Raw genomic sequence first — 22697 nt, 5'->3', positions numbered from 1 at the left:
GGCCGGGAGCGGTGCGGGGTGCTGCGGGGTGCTGCGGGGCGCTGCGGGGCCGGGAGCGGTGCGCAGCGGGCAGGATGCGGGGCTGGGCGCTGGCCCTGCTGCTGGGCGCGCTGCGGGCGGGCGGCACCGAGCTCACCTTCGAGCTGCCCGACAGCGACAAGCACTGCTTCCACCAGGACATGGAGAGGGGCCTCAAGTTCACGCTGGATTACCAGGTACTGCCCCGGCACCCTGCTCCGGGACCCTGCCCCTACCCTGCCCCTACCCTGCCCCTACCCGTCTCCCCCCGTCCCTGCCCATGCCCCTGCCCACATCCCGCCGAGCCCCAGCCAGGGCTGCCCCCGCACCTCTCCCGTGCAGCCCCTGCTCCCCCTGCACCGCTCTGGGGGCCATTCCCTGCCCTGAGCCCTGCCCAGCACTGCCCACCCCATAGCTGTTTGGCAGAGCCAGGATGGACCTGCACGGGCTGCAGCAGCCCCCAGAGCAGTGGCAGGGGCTGTCCCCCTGCCCAGGAGCCCCACCTGAGCCCTGGGCACCGTGGGGCAGAACCTCCCTGGGCCTGGGCCCCCACCTGCAGTATGAAGCCGTGGGCATGGTGCCTGTGCTGCTGAGGGCATGGCCGTGCTATGGGCACGTGGCAGGACAGCGCTGCTCCGTGCGGGGCACAGGGATCCTCCGGAGGCTCGGCAGGTGCCACCAGCATCTCCTTGCGCAGGTGATCACCGGAGGGCACTACGATGTGGACTGCTACGTGGAGGACCCCAACGGCAGGACCATCTACAGGGAGACCAAGAAGCAGTACGACAGTTTCCCACACCACACCGAAGTCAAGGGCATCTACACCTTCTGCTTCAGCAACGAGTTCTCCACCTTCTCCCACAAAACCATCTACTTCAACCTGCAGGTGGGCGACGAGCCGCCCATCCTGCCCGACATGAGCAGCCGCGTCACCGCCTTGACACAGGTGCGTTGCGCGACGTGGCTGCTTCTGGCGGCAGGAGGACGGTGCTGCTGCAGCTCCTGCTGGTGGCTAAACGGCACAGCCCCGCAGGACCGGGCTCGCCCCCTTCCCCTCCGCCAAATGCAGAAGTGCCAACCACCCGCCAACAGCCCCTGCGGTGTGCCAGCCACATCCTCCTCCTGCTGGCACGAGCACAGCTGCTATACCAGCTGAGCAGGATGAGACTGAGGGCCCTTCCCTGAGCCCAGACACGGGGCAGGGCTCTCTGTTGTGCCCTGCAGCTCCAGGCAGGCTCCCTGCTGCTGGGGGCTGCTCTGTCTCGAGCACCACGGCGCTGGGGCAGGGGCTGGCAGACACCCGGCCGTGCAGGGAACCGCTGCCTGTCCCCGCTGCCCGAGCACGGTCCTTGGGCTGGGCTGCGTGGGGCCCCGCGAGCAGCAGCGTGTGCTTGTCCCCCCAGATGGAGTCTGCCTGCGTCACCATCCACGAGGCTCTGAACGCGGTGATAGACTCCCAGACCCACTACCGGCTGCGGGAAGCGCAGGACCGGAGCAGAGCCGAAGACCTCAACGGCCGGGTCTCCTACTGGTCGGTGGGGGAAACCATCATCCTCTTTGTGGTCAGCATTGGGCAAGTGATGCTGCTCAAAAGCTTCTTCACCGAGAAGAGACCAGGCGGCGGCGGAGCTGGCACCTAATGCCGAAGCTGTGCCCATGCCCAAACTGCAGGAGGGGGGGGGCAGGAGGGAGCGGGCAGACAGCGTTCCCCTGGGTCACGCTTGACCGCTGCTTTTCGCAGGGTGCTGCCGTGGGGACGTGGCTGGGGACAGAGCAGAGGTTGGTGATGTGACTGCTGAGCCGGATGGAGAACGGCCACCCGAGCACCAGCCCCCCCACGCAAACCCCACCAGCAGCACCTCCCGCTTTGCTGCCGCCCCCCCTGCCCGCTGCCCCTCCGTGCCCTGCCCCGCTCCCCGGCTCTCCCAGGGCTTTGAGCTCTGCACCAACACCTTGCTCCCGTGTCCGTGCCAGGTGTGACCGCTGGGTGCAGGCACAAGGCCACGGGCACCCAGCAGAGCGCAGGGCAGGGAGCTGTGCCCCCAGCAGAGCCCCCAGCGCCCCCCTCCTGGGTGCTCCCCCAGCCCCCCGTGCTGCCCAGGGGCTGCAGCATCCGTGCGAGGCGGGCGGGGCGGCTGCGTGCACACAGCTCCCCTCTGTGTCCGCTGCGGGCAGCTTTCCCCTGGAGCACGCTGCAGCACCGCCCGAGGCTGGGAGCAGGGTCCCAGGAGACCCTGGCTGGCTCAGAAAAGGGAGGTGAGGTTTCAGCAGGGGCTTTTTGCTCGGTTGTTTCATTTGCTTTCACGGTTCTCGCGATGCAGCATTTCCCAGGCCCTTTTCTGCCACACGCGCAGGTGATGTACGCCACAGGAAACATTGGCATCCTTACATGAGTGTGTGCCAGGGACTTGTGCTGAGACCCACACCCCCTCCCCTTCCCAGCCACCTTGCAGAGGCTGTCGGGGGGCAAGTTGGGTGGGTTCATTGCACCGTGCGAGGCAGCAGGGGTGGGCACAGCTCTGCTTTGTCCCAGCCAAGGAAGCCCCCAGCAGCCCCGCTCCCTGCAGCCCCCAGCAGCAGTGGGGCTGGCTGCAGCACCCAGCCGTCCCCAGCCCCTCCAGCAGCTCCTGCCGGACCCACGGGAGATCAGCACCACTGTCGTTCCCCTTTGCCACTTCATAATAAACCATGCGACTGTGCTTCCTGCTGCTGTTTCTGGGCACTGCTCCCACGTCCTGGCGCTCACGGCCACCGTCCCTGCCTGCACAGGCTGGCCCAGCAACAACTCCAGGACCTGGTGAATGCGCTCCCAGCACAGGTCCGGGTGTCAGACTGGGGGGGACCTGCCAGCCCTGTGCCGGATCTGCCAGCAGCCCCCACCCTCACAGAGGCCCCAGGCACAGCTCGCACCAGGGGCTGTAGCTGCAGCCCCCACCCCACAGAAGCGGGGTGGCACAGCCACGTCTCCAGGCATCCCTGGCCCCGGTGGCCGCGCTGGCCTTGGAGCTGAGCCGCAGAGCCGGGAGCTGCTGGGCTCCCGCGCCTCGCAACGCCCTTGGGCAGGAGCCCAGCTCCCGTTCCCGGCAGTGGGCACAAGGCTGGGGCTCTGCCTGGGGCGAGCAGCCCCCAGCAGCTGCAGGGGGAGCAGCACCAGCCCCGTCCCACCCGCAGACATCCCTGAAGCTGCCCCCTGTCAGCAGGGGTGTCCCCAGGGGCTCTGCTGTGGGGACAGGAGCAGCTCCAGGCCGGGTGCCCTCGGGGACAGCAGCGGGGGTCCCTGCACAGCCCACTCCCAGCCCCGTGACCCGGCAGCCCCAGCACAGCCCGAGCTGGGGATGGATGCAGGCAGCGCACGAGTCGGCCACGGGGAGCTTTATTGCTGCGTCCTGCCCCAGCACAAGGCTTAACGGGCACAGGGAGGGCGGAGGAGACCTGGGTGCCCTCGTGCCCAGCCAGCCACAGGACCAGCTCTGCCCCACCACTTGCAGAGGTGTTTTGGGGCACAGGAGCAGAGCCGCAGAGCCCCCACCACTTGTGCTTGCTGTTGTGCCATCGCGGGTCCCCTCTCCGGAGCCCCTTGGGGATCTGCACAGCGCCAGGACAGCCCCGGCTCACAGGGCGCTGCTCTGGCAGGAGCCAGCCCCAGCGGGCAGCCCCTGCCCGGCAGGCACCTGCTGCCCCTGCGCACCCCCAGCTCCCCGCCTGGCCCGCAGGGACGAGGCCGAGCAGCGGAAGGAGCCCGTGGCCGGGGAGGGTGGCTCGGGCTCAGGGCTGTGCCCGCAGGGGCAGCCGCAGCCCCTCCGGAAGGGGATGGTGAAGAGCCCGTAGGTGATGGGGTCCAGGCAGGCGTTGAAGAGGCCGAAGATGAAGAGGATGTGGGTGAGGGACGGCGAGACCCTCTTCTGCATGGCCCGCGGGCAGAACCAGTACCACAGCCCCAGCAGGTAGTAGGGGGTCCAGCAGAGGATGAAGGACGAGACGATGACCAGGCTCATCTTCAGCATGCGCAGCCGCGCCCGCGGGATGTTGTTCCCCGAGCACCGCAACGGCACGTCCCTGGAGGGGACTGAAATGCAGCAGGGGGCCCCTGAGCGGGGGGCTCAGACACCTGGCCGGGGCCAGGGACCTGCACACAGAGCAGAGCCTGGAGGGCCCCACACAGCCCTGGCCTGGGCTTCACCTCCGGGATGCCGCTGGCAGCTCCCGCAGCCAGGCCCCGCCAGCCCCCACTCACAGAGGCCGGAGCCCATGCGCCGGGAGATCTCCAGGAGGATGCGGGCGTAGCAGCAGACCATGATGAGCAGCGGCAGCAGGAAGAGGCAGGTGAAGCTGAGCATGTTGTAGAGGGTCTCGTGCCAGCGCTGGGGGAAGCTGCCCCGCGTGGTGCACTGGGTGAAGTTGTGCGGGGGCTGGAGGGTGACGGTGCGGAAGAGGAAGAGCTGGGGGCAGAGCAGAGGCGGTTTGGTGCCACCCCGGGGGGCTGCAGAGGGCACAGAGACCCTGCCCCTCCCCGAGGCAGCGCGTGGCAATTCTGCCCCGGGGCTGCAGAGCACCAGAGCGGCAGGGGCAGACCCTGCTGTGCCCGAACCCCTCCGGCCCTTCCCAGCTGCCGTGCCAGGGGCTCACGGCATCGCCCCCCTGGCCCCTTCCCCAGGACCCCCCTGGGAACCCCAGGAGCGGAGCAGGGGGTGCGCGGGGCTGGAGCAGAGCTCCATGGCGGGCACCTGCGGCAGGGAGAGCGCGGCGCTGAGCAGCCAGGCGGCACGCAGCATGGCACGGTTCCTCCTGCGCGCGCGGGCGATGGCCAGGGGGTGCAGGATGGCCGCCTGCCGGTCCAGGCTGATGACGACGGTGACGAAGGCGGAGGCGTACATGGCCAGCAGCCGCAGGTACATGAGGAGGCGGCAGGCCAGGTCGCCCGCCCGCCACTGCAGCGTGATGTTCCAGACGGCATCCAGCGGCATCACCGCCACCGTCACCAGCAGGTCGGCCGCGGCCAGGTGCCGCAGCAGCAGGCGGATGTGGGAGCGCCGCGCGCCCCCCCGGCCCCCCGCCGCCCGCAGCACCGCCAGGTTGCAGCCGGCGGAGAGGGCGAAGAGGGCGAAGGTGACGGCCACGCGGGCCTGGGCAGCCGGCGAGAAGGTGGGCAGCCGCAGGGGCTCCTCGCCGCCCTCGGGGCGGGGGCTCCAGGCGCAGCCCTGCTCCGGGAGGGTCGGGCTGCCGGGGGGCTCCGCGCTGCCGTTCCCCACCGTGGAGCCTGCGTCTGGCCGGTGCCCTCCTGCCACGACAGGCAGACAGGCAGCGGGGCCTGGGGTGGGGGTCCCAGAGGAGGCAGGAGGGCCCTGTCCCCTCCAGGACCCCCACCCCAGCTCCGTGCACTCCTGCCTTCGGCTGCTCCCTGCAGCCGGGGGCTCCGGGAAGCCTCCAGAGACCCCCCCACAGCCTGTAGAGATCTGGGACCCCTGGCATCAGCAGGCAGGGCAGGGGCAGACACTCTCAGCTGGCCCCAGCCCCCTGCCCACCCCAAGGCACGCCTGCCACCCCACGCCCCCCACCCCACAGCATCCCTCCCGGTCCTGCCCGCAGGCAGAGACCTCCCGGCGCAGGCAGCCCAGCGCAGGACCCCCGGGTGCAGCTCCCCGCTCCCCACGCCCCTCACCTGCAGCCACAGCGCCCGGCCCCTGCCCGGCCATCTCGGGGCTGCTGCTCACACGCCGCCGGCTCCCTGCTCCAGGGGGTCCCGCATGGGCGCTCGGCTCAGCCGCAGGTGGCCGGGAGAAGGGCTCAGGGCAGGCACCGCGGTGCTCAGAGCCCACAGCCCGCAGCCACCTCCGCTCCGGCCCCACGCAGCCGCTCTGCGGGACGCCCTTGGCAGCTCGGGTTGCTCCTTGACGTAGCCAGCCCAGGTGGAACGTCTGGGTCCTTCACCACCAGCCACCCACACAGGCACGGGCGTGCACAGCCCTCGTGCACACGCACAGGGGCTCAGATGCACACCCACGGAGGTGCACGCGCACAGACGCGGCTGGCTGTCCCCATGGCTGAGCGTGTCCCCAAAGCCACAGCGTGTCCCCATGGCCACAAAGCCCCCCGGGGGCTGCAGCCTGGGGGAGGGGAACGTGGCCGTTTTGCATCTCAAAGGCTTCGTGCCCCCCCGGCGGAGGGAATTAGGGTTATTAGCAAGTCATTTCACAGCTAAGTGGGGCTCATTATCCCTGCAGACCCCCTGCCCCAGAGACCCCGGAGCGCGTTAGCATCTGCCTGCCAGTCCCGGCCAGGGCCCCAGCGCCAGCTCCAGACACCCCTGAGCCAGGGCTGGGAGGGGGCCGAGCCCCCTGCTCCCCCCTGCTCCCCCCTGCTCCCCCCTGCACCCCCCTGCACCCCCCCATGGCCGTGGGGTCCCCCCACCCGCAGGGTGCCCTGCCTGCCGGCGTGCAGCCCCCACCCTGCGGCACCCCGGCCCTTTCCTCACTGCTGCCCCCAGCCCCCCGTGTAACCCTGCGGTGTGGGGGCCCCACGAGCCCCCTGTGCGGGGGGTGAGCGATGCTCAGCCCTCACGGAGCCCCGGGATGGAGCCGTGGTGCCGCCAGGCGTGCAGCAGGAGGTGTCTCTCCTGATACCTCCCAGCGATTGCTTTCCCAGATGCTGCCCGCAGCTGTGTGGTGGCCCCCAGCCCCATGGTGGTGCTCGGAGCTCCTGCCCATGCCCCGAGGCTCGCCCCGGAGCAGCGGTTTCACCACCTCAGCCCTTCTCCCCTGGCCCCAGACTCAGCACCTTGGCCCAGGCGGGTCGCAGCCGTCCCATGCCCAGCAGCTGCTGCAGGAATGGGCTCGTGGCGACACACAGGGTGGGCAAAAGGGTTTATTTATGTACAGTCACAGCCAGCCTGGCACAGCCAGCACGGATCCGGGCTCACGAGGCGCCTCGTCCCCCCCACCTCCCAGCTGTCCCAGGGGGGACACGCGTCCCCTGAGCCCCCCAGGTCACAGGCGTCCAGGTGCTGCGTGGCTCCGGCTCCGAGGAGCTGGGGTTTGCCCCGGTCAGTCCTGGGGCTGCGGCGGCAGCAGAGCCTCCAGGAGAGAGAGGAGATCTGCGGAGAGGTCCTGCGGGGAGAGAGTGTGGGTGAGATGGGGACCAGCAGGGCAGGGCTGGGATGTCGGGGCAGCGGGGACAGGGGCTGGCAGAGCCCAGCCGCCAGGAGGGCACCGCTCAGGGACCTGCAGGAGCCTGGCCCCAGGTCTGTGCCTGCTGGTGGGACTCCGACAGACACAGGGAGGGTGGCACTGGGGAGGACAGGACCAGGGGAAGGCACCGAGCGCCCCACATGCACCCACTGCAAGGGAAAGGGGACGAGGGCTCCGTTCCCAATCCCTGACCATGCTGCTGTGACCCCAACCCCAGCCCCACACTGCCTTGGGGGTGCTCCAAGCCCACCGGAGAGGCTGTGCCCTGTCCCATGCCAGCCCCCTGCCAGGGCCCATCCGTGCTTACCCCAGCCCCATGACCGTGCACGTACCTGGGTGGCTGTCCCTGCATCCGCAGCCTCCGGCAGCATCAGCCCTGCGTCCAGGATGGGGTCAATGGGGGGGTCCGGCGGGGTCCCTGCCCCTGCGCAGTGAGGGAGGGGCAGCCAGGAGGAGACGAGAGCCCCGTGCAGCTCCGGAGGGGTCCCCACAGGGGGGCTGTAGGGCGGTGATGGCCAGGCCCCCGTCCCCATGTCAGGAACCCCGTGCAGCGCCGGGGGGGTCTCCAAGGCCGGGCCATAGGAGGGTGACCCCCAGGCCCCCGTCCCCACGTCGGGAGCCTCCTGCAGCGCCAGGGGGGGCTCCATCACGGGGGGTGACCCCCACACCCCCATGCCGGGGGGCGAAGCGTCCCGCGGGGCCGGTGCCGGGGGGGGCTGGCAGCAGCCCAGGCCCTGGGGGCAGAGGGGGCAGTGCCGGGGGGCCGCCCCCCGCCGCCAGGCCAGCGCCTCCTCGCTGAGCCCCAGCAGGGCCGAGAGGTGGGCGATGTAGCGGATGGTGAGGCGCAGGGTCTCGATCTTGGTCAGGCTCTGCCCGGCGGGCGCCAGCGCGGGCGGCAGGTAGTGCCGCAGCCGGTGCAGCGCCTGCGCCAGCCGCCTCATCCGCAGCTTCTCCCGCTCGCTGGCGCTCTGGCGAGGGCCCCCGGGACCCCCGGCACCCTTCCTGCCCACGGGGCCGCCCCGCGGGCGGGGGGCAGCGGAGCCGCGGCGAGGCCCCCGGGCGGCGGCGGGAGGCGAGAGGCCGCAGGAGTCGGGCGAGGGTGCGGGCGAGCTGCTGCTGTAGCCCTCGGGCTCCGGGGCTGCGGAGAGGCCCCAGCGCTGCAGCGAGGCCGTGGTGGGCAGCAGGAGGCCAGGGGCTGCGGGGCGAGCCATGGCTGCGGGGCCGAGTGCCGGCGGCCCCCGGTGCCTGGGCTTTATGCCGAGCCGGAGGTGTGAAGTGGCACCTCCATGGCCGGCGTCGGCAGCACTTCAAAGGCCGGGGGGGGGCCAAGCGCAGCCAGCCTTTGAACACGCGGGTGACGAATTTTACCCCAGCGGTGTGAGGCTGCTCTGTGCCGCCCACCCCCCCGGACATCCCGCACCCAGCACCGGCACCGGCACCGGCTGGAGGGGTCCTTGTGAGCTTGGGACCCCCATGGGCCCTGCAGCAGGGCCAGCAGCAGCAGAATGTGCGCTGTGGGGTCTGCAGGGGGGTCCCCAGGGGGGTGCAGGTGCAGTCACACCAGGGCCAGCCCATCCCCATGTCCCCAGCACGTCCCCGAGCAGCACGGTGCCCAGCACAGCACCCCAGGCACCATCCCACCTGCACCCCCCTCCCCTGTGAGCAGCCAGGCTGGGGGCCAGGCCCCGTTCCCCCCCCCCAGTGCCAGCCACGGCAGAGGGCTTTGGCCAGGTCCCCGCAGCCCTGGCTGATGGCATTTCACATGCTCACACTAATGAGCCCTGACGCCTGCAGAGCCGCTCAGCTCCTGCCAGGGGCTGGTGCCCGGCAGTCCCCGGAGCTGTGACTGACAGCGTGGGGGCTCTGTGCCGCCCCCCGCACCCCTCCCTGCTCCCCCAGACCCTGCAGCAGCTCTGAGCCCCCAGTCCCAGCCCCCAGTCTCCAGGTGCTGCTCCCCACCCGCCGGGAGCAGCACCCAGGGGTGGTGGCAGTGAGCACGGCCCCGCGGGTCCCTGGCCCTTCCCGGCACACGCAGCCCCGTCCCGGCCACTGGCGGGGGCTCCGGGGGCTGGGAGGGGGCCCCCCGCCGCGTTCCCAGGCCCTGTGCAGGGGTCGCTCCCTGCGGGTGTAAAGGTTTCCAGGGAAACCCAGCACTGCCGCGGGAAGGAAAACAGATCAGGGAGAGAGCCCGGGGCAGACAGGGGGGAGAGCTGCATCCCAGCGAGGGCTGCAAGCCCCCCGCCACTCTGCCCCCGAAGCTCAGGCTGCACAGCCTGGCCGTGCACTGGGGTGAGCAGCACGGGGTGCAGCTGTGTGCATGGCCCCGGACACGGGGGGTGCAGAGCCCCCAGACACCGGGGTTCAAGGCCCCTCCGCCCCCATGCAGGGGGCACAGTGCCGGGCACAGGGCATGGAGCCAGCAGCGGGGCACGGGGCTGATCCTCCCCAGGGCAGTGCTGGCGATGGGGCCGGGTGAGGCAGCGCTGTCACCAGCAGGCTCCTGGTTCCCAATGGTCACATGAAAATCATGGGATTTTCCTCGGAAAAGCAGCAGCATGGAGGTGATGACATACATGTAAGTCCTGCTGACTGGTCACTGCTGGTCCCTGTGTTTCCCCACTCCTCACCACACTGACCCGGAGCCAGACCCCGGGCAGCTGCAGGGTCTGGGCAGGAACATCTCCACCCCATAAAAGCCACACCATGTGTGTCCCACCATGCCCAGGCACTTGGCGGTGCCAGCACTGCCAGGACAGGCGCTCCCCCCCCTCCATCCCCGCTGCACCAAGCTCACCTCATGCCCAGCCCCGGTGCCACTCAGAGCACCCCAGGGCACCCCCAGCAGCCCAGCACCTCAGGGGCACCCCACTGCAGGGCACCCCGGCACCTGCTGCACCCCGAGGCCCCTCCAGGTGACCGCCTCCCATCGCCTGCACCACCCCAGCTTGGCACCGCCGGCACTAAAAGCGCAGTTATCTCCCTGCAGACGCTGCAGGAATAGAAGGTGAACGCGGGGGAGTTCATGTCATTGACCCCTCTGCCCTTGCTGGAGGAAATGCCCTTTTGCTGCCCCGTCCAAGGTCCGAGCGTGCCAGGGCACAGCCGACACGGGCTCACAGCACCTCTCCGTGCTCAGCCGCCCAGAGCCCGGCCGCAGGGCTGGGGCTGGGGCTGGGGCAGGTCTGTGGCATTTGGGGGAGCGGGGGGCTCCGGCCCAAGGAGCGCAGAGGGGTGCTCAGCAGAGGGCTCTGCACCCATGGGCACAGCCGGGGGCACGGCCCCTTCCCTGCACGTCCCCCTGCGCGGCTCTCCCCCCGCTGCCTGCTCCCCTCCCATTCCCAGACCCCCTCCTGTTTCTCATTAGCTGATGAGCTCCTGGGTAATGAGTTCTGCGGCCCCGCTGGGCAGTCACTTCCCACTTCCCTCCGTGTTTAGACAAGTGCTGAAGCGCGGCTGTGCCACGGCAGCGCTGGGCGCGGGGTCAGAGCCCCCCCGTGGGGCAGCGCCCACGACCCCTCCCTGGGGGAGTTGGGGTCCCCCCCCAGCGCAGCGCTGCGGGGCAGCCGTGGTGAGGGCACAGGGATGGAGCTCAGCCAGGGCTGGGGGCCAGGGGCCGGGAGCCTCGACCAGGAAGGGGGCACACGGGGCTGCCAGACTGGCTGGGCACCCGCCTGGCTGGGCACCCCTGCGTCCTCCTGCCCCTCGCGGCACTCATTGGGGGTGGAAGCGCCCCCAGGACACGCAGAGCTCAGAGCTGGGAGCAGTGCAGAGGGGCAGGGGCAGCGGGGGGATGCCGGGGGTGTCCTGCGGGAGAAGTTCAAGTCCCCGCTGCCCCTCGCAGCACAGCACCGGGCGGTGCGGGCGCTGGCAGGGCTGCTCGGCACGTTAGCATCTCTCACGACCGTGTGAATTGGTCCCTGCACACTTCCCAGCACCGGGCAGTGCCAATTAAGGGCCAGAGGAGTCAGAACTGACACCTCCACAAATGGGTCTGGCTTTCCCAGGCTCCCGGTCCGGCCCCAGCCTGCACTCTGTAGGTTTTGACACCTCCGGGTGGCCACCAAGGTGTCACTTCGCACCCCGGACCCACATAAAGCCGGGGCTGCCGGGGTGCCCCCAGACGCGGGCGGCAGAGAGGACCCCAGCCATGGCCGGGTCCCCAGCCCCACTCCTGCCCCAGGGCCTGCAGCCCCCGGCGGGACGAGCCCTGCTCCAGCACCGCCTCGGCAACCTCGCCACCGCCTCCCCAGCCCTGCCTGCGGAGCCCCCCAGCGCCTCCCCGTGCCCCCTGCGGGGCCAGAGACCGTGCGGCGGGGCCGAGCTGGGCCGGTGGGGGGGCCGCGTGGGCAGGAAGGGTGCCGGGGGTCCCGGGGGCCCTCGCCAGAGCGCCAGCGAGCGGGAGAAGCTGCGGATGAGGCGGCTGGCGCAGGCGCTGCACCGGCTGCGGCACTACCTGCCGCCCGCGCTGGCGCCCGCCGGGCAGAGCCTGACCAAGATCGAGACCCTGCGCCTCGCCATCCGCTACATCGCCCACCTCTCGGCCCTGCTGGGGCTCAGCGAGGAGGCGCTGGCCCGGCGGCGGGGGGCGGCCCCCCGCCACTGCCCCCTCTGCCCCCAGGGCCTGGGCTGCTGCCAGCCCCCCCCGGCACCGGCCCCGCGGGACGCTTCGCCCCCCGGCATGGGGGTGTGGGGGTCACCCCCCGTGATGGAGCCCCCCCTGGCGCTGCAGGAGGCTCCCGACGTGGGGACGGGGGCCTGGGGGTCACCCTCCTATGGCCCGGCCTTGGAGACCCCCGCGGCGCTGCACGGGACCCTTGGCTCAGCCTCGGGGTCCTGGTCCTCACCGCTGTGCAGCCTCGGAGCAGTGACCCCGCTGGAGCCGCCCTGGAGCTGTGCAGCAGCCACAGGCCCCGGGACAGTTCCCTCCTGCTGCTTGGAACCCTCGGCCCCTGCCCGGCCTCCCGGGGCAGGAGCAACGGCCACGGGGGTCCCTGGCCCCCCCACGCATGGCTCCCAGGTATGCACAACTCCCTCCCCACTCTGCTCCTGCACCATGCCACACGGGGACAGCAGGCTGGCAGCACAGCCCAGGGTGGGGTGGGGTGGGGTGGGATGGGATGGGATGGGATGGGATGGGATGGGATGGGATGGGATGGGATGGGATGGGATGGGATGGGATGGGGATGGGGACGGGATGGGGGGATGCTCCTACAGAGTGCAGGCAGAAGTGCACCAGCAATGACGTGTGCCATGACTGGGAAGACTGCATGGGGTGACTGAATTTGGGGGGTGGGGGGCAGAAAGAAGTGAAGCCCGCTGGAGAGGCAGCCCAGGCCGCGTGGCACAGGGCACGGGGCACAGTGGTGTCGCACGCAGCTCCCCTGACAGCTCTTTCTGCACAGCTCGGCAGCCCAGTCCCAGACTTGCTCCTCTCCTCCGACACTCCTGGAGCCCCCATCCTGACCAGCAGCGCCCCAGCACGGTGCTGGGGGTGGTGGAGCTGATCCCGTGCCCACGGCCGGCGAGGAAGCATGGGGGGGGGGGGGAAGGATGGCGCAGCAGTGCCACGGAGCGCCGTGGGGTGCTGGGGAAGGGCTCCTCATTAAAGCTGCTGAACACCGCGCTGCCCTGCCTCGTGACTGTGCAGATCCCACGTGCTGTGCCCCAGCACGGGAAGGAGCTTGGGGCACCCCAGGGTGGGCTGTGGAGGGACAAAGTTCAGCCATCGCCTCCCCACGCCCAGTCACGCCCAGTCCCAGCCCACCCCAAACACCCCCCGAGCTGCGGTGACGGAGGGGACCCCCACCCCGGGCTTCCTCAGCCCCGCTGCCCCCCTGCCCACCACGTCCCGTCCCTTCTCTGTGCCTAAGCCCCAGGGGAGGGTTTGGGGCCGAGGCTCGCAGGCTGCCGTGTCCGTGCTGCCCCCCCCCGGGAGCGCAGCAGGAGAGCTCACACGCAGCCGTCAGACGGAGGGGCCGGGCGCTGGCGTCGCAGAGCCCCCAGAGCCACTTAGCACCGGGCTCCTAACGCCCAGGGCTCTGCCTCCCCGCTCCCTCGCGCTCTGCAGGGTCCCGGACGTTTCCTGCCTGACCCCCCGTCAGCCCCCTGGGCCAGCCCGTGCCCCCCACTCCCCACTGCCACAGCCCGTGCCCAAGCTCCCATGCGTCCCTTTATTTACAAGAGCTAAGGCCTGGCACAAGCCCCGGCCCTCACCCGTCCCTGCCCACCATTCAGGTGCCGGGCACTGCCGGGGGCAGCGGCCCCTTCCCATCACCAGCAGCAGAGGATGCGGCCGGGCCGGCCCCGGGGGCGCGGGCAGAAGCGCTTTGGGGTGGGCGCAGGAGGGGGCCGGAGCGGGCGAGTGTCCAATGTGGCCACCGAGAGCAGCGGGGGCCCAAGTGCCGTGTCGAGCCCCACGCCTGCCCCATGCAGGAAGGTGTGCGGGGCCAGGCGCGGTTATCAGGAGTGTTCCGTGAACCAGGCCAGCACAGACGCCTTGTTCTCATTCACCCAGTTGATGTTGGACCTCGTCTTCTCCAGCGCCTGCTCCAGGGCGCGAGTCCCCGACCCGAAGCCGATGTCCTGGTTGTCTGCCTTGAACTGCTCCAGCTGCGGGGGGGACAGAGGGGCTGGAGCTGGTGCAGGGACCCCCGCGGCGAGCATCCTCCCCCCCGATGGGGCCGAGCAGCTCAGGGCAGGGCAGCGGCTGCCCAGACCCCCGGCCACATGAGGGGCAGAGGCGGCCGCCCCCTCCCCGGGGCTGCAAGGTGCGGCAGGATGGAGATGGACCCGGCCGCGGGGAGCCTGGGGGGCAGCCGCCCAAGCACACAGACCCTGCCGGGGCCCAACCTCACCTGCTGCAGCTCAAACTCCGTGGAGAACCGCTGGGTCACGGATAGGATCAGACTGGAGAAGGAGAAGGAGCCACCCCCGTACCTGGGAGAGCAGAGAGGGGAGCTCAGCCGGGGGCTGCGGGCTGCACAAGCAGGGGGAAGGGACGGAGCCCCCACCCCGGGGGCACAGGCAGCCCACCGATGCCCCCAGCCCCTATGCCCTCCCCCGGCCCCCGTGTGGTGCTCACTGGCTAAAAAGAAGCTTCCAGTTGCTGCGGATGAAGTCCCAGGCCAGGGACTGCCCCACCACGTTGCTGGCGATGCTGTTGATGGTGGAGGTGGCATCCTGCTTGCGGATCTTGGTGGGGTCGATGGTGTACTGCAGGTACCTGGGGGGGGGGAGCCACCGGGTGAGGGGCTGTGCGAGCAGAGCCCCGGCCCTCGCCCTGGCCCCTGCACCCACCGCTGGAGGATCCAGGGCTCAGTGCTGCAGGCGAGAGCCGCGCGGATCTTGTCGGCCTCGGACACGACGGGGGCCTCCAGGAACCGGTCCCACAAGAAGTTCCAGGCCTCCAGACCGCCCGTGGCCACCGCGCTGCAGTAGATGGCGGAGCGCAGGTTCGGGTGGATGCTGCAGGGGAAAGAGGCGTCTCAGACAGGGAGCCCTCGCCGTGCCCAGCCCGGCCGTGGGGGCACCCCAGGGACTCACATGTTGTTGCTGGTGTTCTGCCAGTGTTGGAAGAGACTGGTGGCCAGCTCCTGGCACTCAGGGATGCCGTAGGAGCAGGCTGTGCTGATGGCAATGATCTCATTGTACCTGGAAGGAGAGGAGCCCATGGGGCTGGGGCTGGGCACGTGGAAGCCAGACACCAGCCGGCCAGTGCCAGGCCACGGGCAGGACCCTGCGCCTCCTCCCCGCACACGTGGGGGTGAGCACCCCGCTGCGCCTGGGGAGATGCCAGGGGTCTGGCGAGGCAGCGGAGCCGTGCGACACTCACTGGTCCATCAGGCCTAGGGGAACCTCGGTCCAGTTCTTGGTGACATTCTTGTAGTGTTCGAAGAGGGGCTTCACCTGCTTCTGGATGTAACTCTGCAGGGCAGGCGGGCGCTCAGTGCGGGGCAGCACCGGCAGCACCTCGCACCCCAGCCCCGGGCGCAGACCCAGCCCTCAGTCCCCATCCTGTAGCATGGGGCCCGAACCCCCCGGCAGGCGGCACAGCTCACCCTCATCACCCCGAACACCTCGCTGCGGTCAAACATCAGCTGGAAGTACTTCAGGTTGTTGAGCGCCGCCTGCCAGGGCATGTACTCCCTCTCCTGGCTCAGGAACAGCGTGGTGTTCAAGGCCAGCGTCACGTCGACATACTTGGCCCTGCAGCAGGGACAGGGCAGCGTGAAGATCCCCAGCCCTGTGCCACCTGGCTTCGCTGCCTGTGCCTCTCATCCCTGCCCTGCCGCACTGCTCACCTGGCCAGGTTAAAGGCATCGTCGATGATCTGCGCCCGGTTGATCACAGGGATGACCTGGGGGAGAACAGAGCCGGTGTCACCGGGTAGCCCTGGCATGGGGTGCGGGGAGCAGGCGCCCACCCCCAGTGCCGCGTACCAGGTGGTCATTGGAGAGCTGCTGGAGGAGCTGGTTCCAGTTCTCCTGGTTGTAGTTGACGCGGAAATAGCCGCTGACGTTGAGGTTCAGCAGGAGCCAGTCGGGGCTGTCCACCTTGAAGCTGGAGTTGGTGTCTGGAAGGGGAGAGGAGGGAGGTCTGCTCTCCGCTGTGACCTGGGGAGGCCCCGAAACCCAGCAGGGCAGGGGAGATGGCAGCAAGATCCCCACCGCCAGACCCCACCAGCGCCGTACCTGAGACTTCTACCAGCCAGTACCTGCTGCCGCTCGTTTGGGATGTCATCCAGGTGATGGGCACAATCCAGGTGTAGCTGTGTCAGGGAACGGGAAGAGAGCCGCAAGTTTCTCACCCTCTGCACCCCCCGGTCCCCCTGTGCCCCCCCGGCACTTTTCTCACAGCCCCACTCACTTGAAATCGGAGGGTCTCTCCACCGTGGAGGTGGGGTCCAGAAGGAAGTGGTTCTGCTGGATTCTGCCAGTGCTCGTGTTGACGGTCACCACAGGGAAGCCCATCTGCAGAGTCCAGCGGTCCATGATGGTGCTGATATTGCCGGGCAACATGACGTTTTTGTTGTCGACAGCCTGCGGGGAAAAGTTGGCTGTGGGTCCCTGGTGCCACGAGGGCTGGCCGCACACAGGGGCTGGTGGCATGGGGCTCAGCAGGTGCTGCTTCCCTCGCCGAGCGCCCAGCACCCCATCCTGCCCAGCCCCGGCAGGGAAGGGGCTGGGGGAGTTTGAGGCAGCAGCTGAGAGCAGCACACCTCCCTCATACCTTCTGCAAGTGCTCCCACAGGTCTGTGTAGACGGTGTTTCCGTAGGCGTAGGTATGGAGGTAGGACTGCGGGAGAGCAGCGGGGGAGACTCGTGGGCAGGGGCAGACCCCAGGTGGAGGCGCCCAGGGAGGCACCAGCCTCCAAGAGGCTGCCTGCCAAGCCGCCCACCCCGCACAGGGGCCCGGTGTCCAGCCAGCACCGACAGGTCCTCACCTGCAACCCCTCCTTGAACACGTCCTCAGTGAGGAAGTCGGAGAGCATCCGCAGCACCGACGCTCCCTGCAGACACAGCGCGTGAGACCCGGCCGCGCGGCCCCGTGCCTCCTCGCAGCCCCTGCCCCGGCTCCCCGCGCTCCCAGCCCCCCGTGCCCCGGGCTGGTGCGCGCTGAGCTCCCACCTTGCTGTAGGCGATGGTGTCGAAGACCTCGCTGATCTGGGCTGGGGTGTTGATCTCATCCTCGCGGAAGGAGAGCGGGTGGGATGTGGTCAGGGCATCGGTCGCCATCACGGTGTAGACTTCGTTCAGCACCATCAGGTCTTTCTGCAGGGGCGAGCGCCGGCACCCGCATCAGCCCCGCTCAGGCCCAGTGGCCTTCGTGCAGCGGGGCAGCCCCTGGGGCTCCGGGCAGCAAGAGGTGCCCGTGCCTGAGCCCCACACCCCATACCCGTGTCCCATGCCCGTGCCCACCAGCCCCAGCACTCACAATGTTCCAGGTGGGCTCCGCTGAGTCGGCGCCCAGGTATTCCACGTAGGAGGCAAAGCCCTCGTTCAGCCACAGGTCGTTCCACCACCTCAGTGTCACCAGGTTCCCAAACCACTGCCGGGGAGCAGAGCACCGTGTCGGCCGGGCACCGCCAGCAGTGGGGGCAGGCAGGGGGACCGGCGGGTACCTGGTGAGCCAGTTCATGGGCGATGACGGTCACCACGCGCTCCTTGTTGCCAATGGAGGAGTAGTTGCTGTCAAAGAGCAGCGAGTTCTCCCGGTAGGTCACCAGCCCCCAGTTCTCCATCGCGCCCGCGTTGAAGTCGGGGAGGGCGACCTGGTCTGGGGGATGGAGGGGTGCTGTCAGTGCACTGCTCCAGCAGCAGTGGTCCCCTGCCCTGCAGCCAGCAGCAGGACCCGGCCGCCCGCACACCGCTGCAGCTCTGCCAGCCTGGTCCCCGTGCCCCGGCTGCCCCAGCACCCACCGGACTTGGGCAGCGGGTAGGCCGTGTTGTAGTGCTGCTCGAAGAAGTTGAGGATAGGCCCGGTCACCTGGAGCGCGTAGTCACCCTGGCCCTCGCCAATGGCTTGGGGGCGGCCCCAGATGCGGATCTGAGAGGAGAGACGGTGCCGGGCTCAGGCGCTGCCTGGGCTCTGCCCTGGGTGCAGGGCGCCCGTGCCCAGCTTACCAGCACCTCCTCCGACGTGTTGGACACAGAGTCAAACTGGCTGACGATGAAGGCCAGCAGGTAGGTGGACATCTTGGGAGTGGTGAGGAACCTGGTGATGTTCCAGTTCTCGCCGTCTATCTTCACCACCTGGGTGCCTGCGAGGAGCAGAGGGACGCGGGTCAGCTCACCTGCCTGCCCACCCCGGCACCGGGCTCCCCCTGCCCCACTCACTCGCGACGGGCATGTTGGAAAGCGCCTTGTGGTCGGAGGGGTGGATCAGTGTGACCGTGAAGTTGGCTTTCATGGCCGGCTCATCAAAGCAGGGGAAGGCTTTCCGCGCATCGGGTGCCTGCATCTGTGTGGTGGCCACGACCCTGCGAGAAAACCCTGTCAGCACCCCAGCGCCTGGGGTCTCTGCCCCCTCTGCACCCTGCAGGGAGCCGGGGTCCCCCCGCTCACCCCACACCCTGCCCGCTCAGGGTGGCATGCAGAAGCACCCTGCGCCCACGGTGCGTGAGGGCACGGGCTCCCCAGCACGCACAGCCACCTCCCCGCCGTGCCCCCCACCTACTTGGTGACATCTCCTTCCACGTATTCGCTGCGGTAGAAGCCCGCCAGGTCGTCAGCCAGCTCCCCCGTGAAGATGCTGGAGAGTACATAGCTCTTGCCCTTCTGCAGTGTGTCGTTCAGCTGCACCACCAGGTACTGGGTGGTGGTCTCCAGCCAGGTCTTGGTGATGGCGGGCGCTGGAGGGTTGTCCACCGCCTGCAGCGAGGCGTGGAACCCCCCCTGCAGGGTGTAGTTCAGCTTGTTGCTGTGGATGATGATGAGATCGGTTGGTTCCTCACAGGTAAAGGTCACGCTGCTGTTCCCTTTGAAGATGTACATGTTGTTGTTATCGGGCTTCAGGAAGGGCTGCAGGGTCACGCCATAGAACTCAGGCTTCAGTGTTGTTGGCAGCCGCCACCGGTTCCAGGGGTTGTTGGGGGCAGCGGTGGCGTTAGGAGCCAAGGAGGTGATGGTGGTGGTGGTGGTGGTGGTGGTGGTGGTGGTGGTGGTGGTGTCACCGCCAGAGCTCGCTGTCTTGTTCTTCTCCTGGGCATACACCACGGACAGCGCGATGATGGTGGCCACAGCCCCCACGGCCAGCACGATGCACACAACGCCCACGGCCTTGCTGATGAAGAACCCGGCCGCCATGGCGGGGCTGCAGGAGCTGCGCTCACAGAGGACGCTCGGCCCGGCAGGCACGGCTTTTAGCCTCTCTCTCCCCCAGGGTTTATTAGTCCAAGTTAATGGGTGAAGGATTAAACGACCCTGAGGCTCGGGGTGGTGACAAGCCCCTGGGACGAGCTTTCTGCCCGCCCACCTCCCAGCCTCGCAGGAGCACTAATCCCAGGTGCTGCCGCTGCTGGAGCGAAACCGGGAGCTCAGGATTACATCAGCAGGGATGGGCAGCACGGGAGGGGGCACAGCTACAGGCCAGGGCTCCTGGCGTCCCTCCTGGGCACTGGCCTGGCCCTGCAAAAGGAGGGACAGAGCTGAGTCACAGCCGGTGACCACGTCCCCGCCTTGCCACAGGGCAGGCAGGCAGCCCCAGTACCAAGCCCAGGCTCGTGCTCAGCATCGCACCGTTCACCCTCAAGTGGCAGGGTCTGCAAGCACTGAGGGGTGGGAGCCGCCGTCGGCCCCCCGGCACGGGCACAGCCACCCGGGGCTCCCCACACCGGCAGGGAGAAGCAGGAGGGTGCAGTGCTGCAGCCCGGGGGTCCGCAGTGGTGCAGGGCTGGAAGCCTGGGACCGTGCTCAGGGGAGCCTGCCCTGCCCACGGCCCTCTCAAAGTCCAGGTTTGCGTTAATTGGAGTGCACTGGGAGTTCAAACTCCAGCCCCATGAACTCAGCAGAGGTTGGCACGTGCCTACTGCGGCCGGCTGCAGGGCACCCAGCATCCTGCGTGCTCTGCGAGCTGGGGGTCCCAAACACACAGCACACAGCTGGGGGGGCTCCGGGGGCTCAGCCTCGCCTGCACTCCCCAGCAGGGGCCCTGGCTGGGAGCCAAGCAAAGGTGCCGGGGCTGGACGTGCTGGTGCATGGGGCAGGGGCACGCACATCGCCTGTGCGCTGTCCCCCGGGCTCTGCCCTCACGGGAGAGCAGCCCCAGCCCCCCCAGGCCGTGCCCCACTGCCCTCTGCCAGAGGCTTCTGCGGGCACAGCAGAAAGCAAAGGAGTAAAGTCCCCGTGTGGGGTGGGGTGGGGTGGGGAGAGGAAACGCTCTGCATCTCACACTGGGAACAGAAACTTCCCAGGAACTGATTCCTTCAGTGGTGTTGACCTGGGCTGGTTCTGCTGGCAGCTGGCACGACAGGGCAAGGGGCAGACCGGGGAAGAGGGTGAGAGGTGTCCTTGGGGAACCGTGCCCTGTCCCCATAAGCACCCAGATGCACCCAGCATCACTGCAGCTGGCAGAGCAGCCCTGGGAGGCTGCAGCGTCCCCGGGCATCCCCTGCCCTGCACAGCCCCACCGGCCCCGCAGTCTGGGCAGCCTCCACCCCCTGTAGCACAGCCAGGCTCCTGACTTTGCTTTGGGAACTGGGATCAGGAAACAACATACCCCAAGCCATGGCTGCGATGGCACCCTGGAGACCAGGGGGGCCCCGCACGCCCTCCACTGTTCTGTGTCCTTGCAGAGCCGGCTCCCCCACGCAGACCCCAGTGCCCAACCCCACGTACTTCTCACCCGCAGACAGCAGCCCCCCAACACACCGCTCCCAGCCCGGCACGGCCGCCTGCACCGCCCCACACCACCCCCTGCTCCACCTCCCCCTCCCCAGTGCACGCAGCCCCCAGCCTCCCCGCAGAGCCCCCACCTCCACACAGGTCCCTGCAGACAGCGCACAGGCGGGCAGCGGTGTGGGGTGCTCCCTGCCCACCACCTCCAGCCCCAGGGTGCACACGCAGCTCCCTGCTCCCCGTAGCTCTTCTGAGCTGCACGCCCACTCCATAACCCCTCACACCCCCGGAGCCCCTCCATCACGTGTGCTCCGCAGCCCCCACGCACATGAGCGCCACAGCCCCAAGCACGCCGCCAAACCCCGTCCCACACGCCACGGTCCCGCTGTGGCCCCTGCATGTGCGCAGCCCCTGGTCCCCCAGCCCAGCCCACGGGCGCCCCAGGCAGGCCCCCAGCCCCAGGAGCAGCGGCTGCGGGGTCTGCCCAGCACCCACCTTCCTGCGCTCAGGCGTGGGGTGCAGCAGGCGCCGGGGCTCCCGCCTGCCCCCTTGCCATCCAGGCGCCCTGCCTGGGCTCTCTGCTCCGCTAGTTCAGGCACCAGTAGGAAGGAAAGTTTCCTCCTCGTGCTCCAAGGGAAGTAACCTGAACCGTTCCTCGGCACCTTAACCCCTGTGCTGCTGGCCGCCCCTACCCGGAGGGCTGGGGGGCCGCGGCATGGTGCAGGGGGGCCGCGGCACAGAGCCCAGCTGGAACACCAGGGCTGTCCGGCACAGCACCGGCACAGGGACAGGGCGAGGCACCGCTGCCTGGGGAAGGCGCTGCCAGGTCTGGGCACACCGGGGCCCCCCAGGACAGATGGGGATGCCAGCGAGCTGCGGGCCCCACCTCGGCCACCGCTGCCCCATCGGGAAGGCACTGCTTGGAGGAGGCTGCCCGCCGGCCCTGCGCAGCCTGGGCACCCCCATGCCCCACTGCCAGGGACAAAATGCCTCTGCCTGCCCTGCCCCCAGAGCCCCCCAGCACCCTGCCGAGTGTCCCCTCCCTCATGCCAGCCTTTGCCAGCACACTCGTCCCTGGGGGTGGCAAGGAAGGGGACAAGCCACCAGGGGACAAGCCAGCATCTGCCAGCAGCAACAGCCTGGCTGTGCGCCCCTCGGCACGCAGTGCACCCGGGCACCCCAGGAACATCGTCCCTGCAGGATTTCCTTGGCCAGGGGAGAAGTCTCACCCTGTCCGTGGCAGGGAGAGGTTAAACACTCCTGTCGAGGGTGTGCAGGTGCCTGCAGAAGGGCTGGGCACATGCCAGGCTCCGTCCTGCTGCCCTCCATCGCACTGCCAGGGAGGGAGGCCGGAGCGGGGGACGTGCTCCCACAAGCAAGCCCCGGCTGAGCTCAGGGGAACCCGGGAACTCGTCGGTGCCAAAGCCTGGCCAGGGACAGGCCAGCCCCCAGCAGCCTCCCAGGGACAAGGGGCTGGGGGCCAGCTCTGCCTCTCGCCTCCACAGCTCTGCCCCAGGCAGCAGGAGCGAGGTCTCCCCTGAGGTCTCTCCTCTCGCACGGCCACCCCTGCCCCATCCCAGCCGGGGCTGTCCCCACGCTGCCGGGCTCAGGGCTGCAGCCCTCCTGGGTGGGGGCCAGGGCAGGGAGCTTGGCCCATCCCGTTCTCCCTGCCCTGCATGCAGGGGGGACAAGGGAGCAGCAGCCGGACTCACCCAGCCGCAGCAGCCTCCACGGCCCTCGGCGTCGTGCAGACCCACGGGGCTGAAGCTCTGGTGGGACACAGGAAAGGGTGGCGAGGACGGAGCTGTTACCGGAGGTGCCCGAGCTGCTCATCATCACGTGTGGCCAGGCACGCGCTGCTGACCACCACAGCGCCGGGCTGGAGCACGGGCACGGCCCAGCGCAGCCGGGGCTGCCTGCCCATCGCCCCCTTCCCCCTGCACCCGGGCTGCCTGGAGCACGGCGGCACCGCGCTGAGCCCCTCGCTGCCCTGCCCCAGCCCACGACACATCCCAGCCCGACACGTCCCACCCCAACACGTCCCACCCCTGACACGTCCCACCACCGCGTGGCTCGGGCGGCTGCTGGGAGGAGAAGGAGGAGGAGGAGGAGGGCTGGCAGCGGTGAAGAAACGGCTGCCCAGCTCGGTGACCTCGAGAGC

General features: G+C 69.5%; 5 protein-coding genes across 5 annotated transcripts; 2 read left to right on the top strand and 3 right to left on the bottom strand.

Annotated features, from left to right (window-relative positions):
- The first annotated feature begins 32 nt into the window (after window positions 1–32).
- Window positions 33–2717, top strand: TMED3 (transmembrane p24 trafficking protein 3). Its single transcript, XM_084531771.1, has 3 exons — window positions 33–215; window positions 716–964; window positions 1422–2717. The coding sequence occupies exons 1-3, from the start codon at window positions 75–77 to the stop codon at window positions 1656–1658; spliced, it is 627 nt and encodes a 208-aa protein (XP_084387897.1). The 5' UTR covers window positions 33–74; the 3' UTR covers window positions 1659–2717.
- Window positions 2718–3629: 912 nt separating this feature from the next.
- Window positions 3630–5711, bottom strand: LOC311442662 (gonadotropin-releasing hormone II receptor-like; the record flags this gene model as incomplete). Its single annotated transcript, XM_084532165.1, has 4 exons — window positions 3630–4084; window positions 4253–4457; window positions 4743–5296; window positions 5678–5711. The coding sequence occupies 4 exons, from the start codon at window positions 5709–5711 to the stop codon at window positions 3630–3632; spliced, it is 1248 nt and encodes a 415-aa protein (XP_084388291.1).
- A 1236-nt stretch (window positions 5712–6947) lies between these two features.
- Window positions 6948–8818, bottom strand: LOC311442483 (uncharacterized protein). The gene is made up of 2 exons (XM_084531763.1): window positions 7535–8818; window positions 6948–7121 (listed from the first exon to the last, which is right to left on the bottom strand). Exons 1-2 carry the CDS (start codon window positions 8411–8413, stop codon window positions 7059–7061), a joined length of 942 nt encoding a protein of 313 aa, XP_084387889.1. The 5' UTR covers window positions 8414–8818; the 3' UTR covers window positions 6948–7058.
- A 2531-nt stretch (window positions 8819–11349) lies between these two features.
- LOC311442661 (uncharacterized protein) lies at window positions 11350–12919 on the top strand (the record flags this gene model as incomplete). Its single annotated transcript, XM_084532164.1, has 2 exons — window positions 11350–12219; window positions 12605–12919. The coding sequence occupies 2 exons, from the start codon at window positions 11350–11352 to the stop codon at window positions 12704–12706; spliced, it is 972 nt and encodes a 323-aa protein (XP_084388290.1). The 3' UTR covers window positions 12707–12919.
- Window positions 12920–13358: 439 nt separating this feature from the next.
- Window positions 13359–22490, bottom strand: ANPEP (alanyl aminopeptidase, membrane). Its single transcript, XM_084531762.1, has 21 exons — window positions 22249–22490; window positions 18378–19327; window positions 18038–18180; window positions 17825–17961; window positions 17621–17747; window positions 17323–17477; window positions 17136–17249; window positions 16829–16972; window positions 16645–16710; window positions 16431–16496; window positions 16068–16240; window positions 15893–15969; window positions 15641–15774; window positions 15503–15558; window positions 15260–15407; window positions 15034–15125; window positions 14745–14852; window positions 14499–14666; window positions 14284–14424; window positions 14057–14138; window positions 13359–13811 (listed from the first exon to the last, which is right to left on the bottom strand). The coding sequence occupies exons 2-21, from the start codon at window positions 19004–19006 to the stop codon at window positions 13662–13664; spliced, it is 2910 nt and encodes a 969-aa protein (XP_084387888.1). The 5' UTR covers window positions 19007–19327; window positions 22249–22490; the 3' UTR covers window positions 13359–13661.
- Between the last annotated feature and the right edge of the window lie 207 nt (window positions 22491–22697).

Source organism: Aythya ferina, assembly GCF_964211825.1.
Source record: "Aythya ferina genome assembly, chromosome: 11".
In the NCBI taxonomy this organism is placed as follows: domain Eukaryota; kingdom Metazoa; phylum Chordata; class Aves; order Anseriformes; family Anatidae; genus Aythya; species Aythya ferina.
This window is presented reverse-complemented; position numbering and strand designations above follow the sequence as displayed.